The sequence below is a fragment of the Ictalurus punctatus genome, chromosome 5 (assembly GCF_001660625.3).
Source record: "Ictalurus punctatus breed USDA103 chromosome 5, Coco_2.0, whole genome shotgun sequence".
Classification (NCBI taxonomy): domain Eukaryota; kingdom Metazoa; phylum Chordata; class Actinopteri; order Siluriformes; family Ictaluridae; genus Ictalurus; species Ictalurus punctatus.
Genome location: NC_030420.2, coordinates 32,929,923 through 32,934,922, shown reverse-complemented (window position 1 = coordinate 32,934,922; position 5,000 = coordinate 32,929,923). Strand labels below are relative to the sequence as shown.

At 45.5% G+C, this 5,000-nt stretch overlaps 1 protein-coding gene across 2 annotated transcripts in view; it reads right to left on the bottom strand.

The window, feature by feature from the left end:
* Positions 1-5,000, bottom strand: part of zgc:92140 (DUF4612 domain-containing protein) — a 38,173-nt gene that overhangs the window by 14,450 nt on the left and 18,723 nt on the right. The window contains exon 2 of one of the 2 annotated variants that reach the window (XM_053680466.1): positions 4,552-4,675. In XM_053680466.1, coding sequence (XP_053536441.1) covers positions 4,552-4,642 — 91 coding nt within the window. In that variant the 5' untranslated portion in view covers positions 4,643-4,675. Of the gene's footprint in view, positions 1-4,551; positions 4,738-5,000 lie in introns of both variants that reach the window. The other variant, XM_053680467.1, reaches the window with a different exon arrangement.

The window sequence follows — 5,000 nt, the reverse complement described above, 5'->3', positions numbered from 1 at the left end:
AGACAGAGAGACAGAGAGACAGACAGAATGAACAGACAGAGACACAGATAGAGACAGACAGAATGAAGAGACAGAGACACAGATAGAGACAGACAGAATGAAGAGACAGAGACACAGATAGAGACAGACAGAATGAACAGACAGAGACACAGAGAAACAGACAGAATGAAGAGATAGAGACAGATAGAGAGACAGACAGAATGAACAGATAGAGATAAAGATAGAGAGACAGACAGAATGAACAGACAGAGATAAAGATAGAGACAGACAGAATGAAGAATGTAAATAAAAATCAGATCCGAGCTCCTCACAGGTGACAGACCCTCCCCGAGCGTAACTGGCTGAATGTAGATACAGCCTGGCATGATGGTAAGTTAGCTAACTACCAAACTAGCTCCCAAGCTAATGGGGATGAACGCCGACAGGGCGTATAGATTCCGGGAGGCGGAGCTTCGTCTATATGGGCGTGGATGGGAGAGAAAGCGTAAACAAAGTTATCTGTGTCTTGTACCTTTAAGAAATAAACCGGCCGTGTGAACAAAATCCTAGACACGCGGCTCAAATCGGAACGAAAAGCAGACGGCAGAAAGTTTTTTAAGGTCAAAACAACAGATAATCAGATTTGAGCTCCGTCTGAACAGAACGTTTCTTTCGTCTGCGACACTAATAACACTTTAAAGTGTAATAAAAGAAAAACTCCAGGCATGTAAACACTGACTTCATCATCATCATCACACACACACACACACACACACACACACACACACACACACACACACACACACACAGCATGAGCCAGAACAGAAGGCCGTGACCTAAAGCGTTCATCAAACAGGAAGGGGGCGGGGAACAAATAAGGAACAGCGTGAGAGAGACAGAGAGAGAGACGAAGAGCCGATGGAGTAAACCGAGTTAATAAAGGAAGGAAAACAGGAGGGAGGGAACGAGGGAAGGACAGAGAGCACGGTGGGAGTGGAGAGGAAAAGAAGGAAGGAAGGGAAGAAAGCGTGGCCTTCCCTCGTTAAGGAGATATGCCGAGGGAGGAGAGACGGAGCGGAGGCGAGGGATGGAGAGGTCAAGAGAGGACGGAGGAATGGAAGACCTCTTTATCGCCGTCTCTCACGCAGTCAGACAGAGGAGACGGCAACGAGCGAGGAGAGGAGTGCAAAAGGGAGGACGATAGTGTGTGTGTGTGTGTGTGTGTGTGTGTGTGTGTGTGTGTGTGTGTGTGTGTGTGTGAGAGAGAGAGAGAGAGAGAGAGAGAGAGAGAGAGAAAGGCCATTTCCTGTGTGCCCATTTGCTCTCCATCCCTAATCTTCCATAATCCTTTGTGTTTATATTCTCTCTCTCACACACACACACACACACACACACACACACACACACACACACACACACACACACACACACACACAGAGAGAGTAAAAATCTTTGGGCCTGAATTCTAACTCTAAGTGAATCCTAACTAAAAAAAAAAAAAAAGACACGAGATCACAGATAAATTATGGCATAATGGGAAAAGGGGGCGGGATTAGAAGGAATAGAATATGAGGAGGCGTGGTAAGGGGGAGACGTCCTGCCAATCGAATCACCTTTTTCCCTTTTTGAAAAGAAAAAAGAAAAAAGTGAGCTCAGCATAAGTGATATTCTTATACTTAGGAAAGGGGGGGGGGGGGGGGGGGGACAAATGCAATTCATGCAAATAAATGCAAATGATTCAATTATGCAAATTACGCACGCGCTAGTCGTCATGGACTAAATAGCAGCTGTAGTAGTAATTTAGCCTGCGTACCGTACGGGCTTTTCTGTCTAGCTTTTCTTTGTGGATTCCTTTCCCTAGTTTAATCCTGGCGAATTCCCACCCACCAGTCAGGCGCAAAATCAAACAAACTCCGCAATATTCCAACGAGCTTTGCGATTTATTTATTTATTTATTCATTTATTTATTTAGTTACAACTACCGCAGATTTTCAGCAGATTCGGGCCGAGGCGCGTCATCGCCACGCGCGTTCGGTTCGAAGCGCTCTGCGTTTCACGTGCGTCGAACGCGAGTACCGCCAAAACGTCTCGTTTTACATTTCACGAGCTCTGATTGGATGTAGCTGCTTCGACGCTAACGTTTTGTACTGCACCTTTAAAACTAAATAAAAATGTTTTTAAAAAAAAAAAAAAAAAAAAAAATGACGATTAGAATGAAATTATTCAAGTTTATCGTCGTAACATTTTCACTTCAATGTAATTCTTTTATTTCTTAACGTTCTATACCGGTCCAGCAAACATTTCTACGGTGGCTCTCATGTTAGCCCCGTTTGATCGGGACTTCCTGTAGAAACTCCCCGAGCGACTCCTCAGTTCCTCGACGACGTCGGAAAGCGTCTCGAATAAAATAAAGCCTGGCCGCCGTGTACGCGGGACCGAACGGGTCCTCGTCACGTCTCGGTGCTCGTTTAATCCGCCGGATATCAGCGACTCGGTTTCTCCGTCTCTGGCAACCGACGCTCTACGATTCCAGCCCTGCGATTAAACATTAATATCACGATTTATCGGGCTCCGTGTTGCGATGTAATAAACGCTGATGGAGAACCGGTGACGCGTGTGATGAACAGCACTTTGACGCCTGACTGGTTTGGAAAAGACCTATTGATCTTTTTCTTTTCTTCCCCTCGGACCGTTTTAACCCGAGTGAACACGCCGAACGACTAAACCACAGTCGTATCATCACATCGTCCAAACCCACTGCACACCTACACAAAAGGTATTCACGGGCCTCCCGGCGCTAATCACACCGGCCGAGCCGTGCCGGTCCTTTCAGCTCTGCGAGCGCTGCGTGTCTCGCACTTCGCGGCCGACGCTTTTCTTTTTTCTTTCTTTCCTTTTTCTTTTAGAAACGGTGTAACAACGGCACCCGCTCGTCACGGATACGATCCGGAGCTCACAGGATCCGTCGGGCGGGTGAAGTGTTTCATCGGAAGGATAAAGCGACAGTTTCAACAAAGAATACATTTACATAACGCGATGTACTCCATGGTAACATTTTTATTTATTTATTTTTTCTGACATTTCGTAGCTGTTTGTTTCACAGAAGAAAGGAGGAGAAAGAAGAAGAAGAACAAGGACTCTCCCTTAAATGTTAAAAACACCACGGACGTCTGTTGTTATCATATCCGTATTAGCCGCGCTAGCTCTATCGCATGCTAGTTTATGCTGACAGAGCGTCTATCCGTCATTAGTCCATGAAACTTATTTTTTCCTATTAGATCGACATCTTTAAACTCATTTTATATTCAACACTTTGGTTATACGTACGTTTTCTGCGTTTCTACGACGATATTTAATCGCCTGCGTGTTTAACAGGGTGTCGGCTAGTTAAACTGCTAGCTGTACGTACGCTTTTACTCGTCAGTGAGATTAGCATCATAGCTCAACTAACCCCGCGTTCACGCGCTCGCCTCTTGTAGTTTGTCGCTTGTACCGTCCGTCTAGCTTATTTATTTATTTATTTATTTATTTATTTATTAGCAGAGAAGCCGCGCTAATTAGCAGCTTCGTTTACAGATTCGCAGCGCTAATGTACTTTCTACGGACAGTCACCAAAGACACCAACCAGACTCCTTACTTACGTTACTTCCTTTCTCCAAGCTTTATTTTTCTTATAAAAGCGTAATTTTTTTAACGACAAGAGCTTTCCTTCCGTTCTTTTTTTTTTTTTTTTTGCATATCGTACAGTTAACTCTACGATACTCTTTGGACGGGGTCCGAGGAATTACCCGGGCCGATCGTTTCGCAGTGTCACGCCCATAAGTGACGTCGTAACAAAGGTTTAAAACGGTCAAGCCGAAGTGTCTCCGAGGCCCTCTAATGGCTGGCTACGGTACAACCTTTAACTCCGCCCCTTCCCAATGTAAGCGAATGGGAAACGAGGCAACGTTTTGTTTTTTTTTTCTCTTTTGACATTCTAAGACACATCTCCGCAAAAAGAATTTCTGACCTCCGCGTCTGCCGTGATACTTTTCACCAAAATCGCGTCTCCGTGACGTACGACAGCGGCGTTGAGATATCGAATGAAGGTAACGTCTTGACTGCTTGTGAGAAGTGCCGTGTGCGCCGAGGTTGAATTTAATCCAGGACGAACCTAGAACACATCACGCATGTTCTTCAAAAGCGATTAGCGTTGCCTGCTAGCATTGCCAGCACACCTACACAGCTTGCTTTCACAGTAACCGTGCCAATTTCTTCACAGGGTAACAGTGTTAAAGCTTTATAAAGAACACAGCACCAGTCAGCCCCCAGGATGGGGGAGAAAAAAAAAAAAAAAAAGTTGCCACCATTAGCGGAGGAAATGATTTCCTGACTGATTTAAGATGCAAATTTGTTTTTTTTTGGCGTGTGGGAGGACGGGCGCTATTCAGAGATGCGTCCCACAGTGAGACACAGAACAGGAGTGGAATCCGAGCCACTATCAGCGAGTGTGTGTGTGTGTAAGGAGGAGAGATCGCAAAAAAGACACAGAGAGAGAGAGAGAGAGAGAGAGAGAGAGAGAGAGAGACTGACCGGAGTAGACGTCTCCGTTGCTGTACGCCTTTCCTCTGCCCTCGTCGTCACTCGGCACGGCCGATACCTGCTTTGCCGAGGCGCAGCCCATCTCCTCACGCGCTCCCCCCTCTCACCATCCCACCTGAGAGTCGGAGAACGAAGCAGATTTTAATCACGGTTCACGTCCTCCGACCGATCAGACATCTTTAAAAAAAAAAAAAAAAAAAAAAAAAAACTTTACATGACAGAAAATAGCTGCACATGACAGGTCGATTTTAACGCACTGACTCTAATTACGTTATCGTTTCCATAGTAACCGCACATTCGTAGTGGCTCGTATTGCAGGCACTGCACACGGATGTGTGTAACTGTTGATTTATTTATCGATTGACAGGTATGGAAGGAGTCTCCAGTGTCAGTGCTTTGTAACAGGCTGTAACTTTTCCAACGTCTTCAGAGGAGTGTAC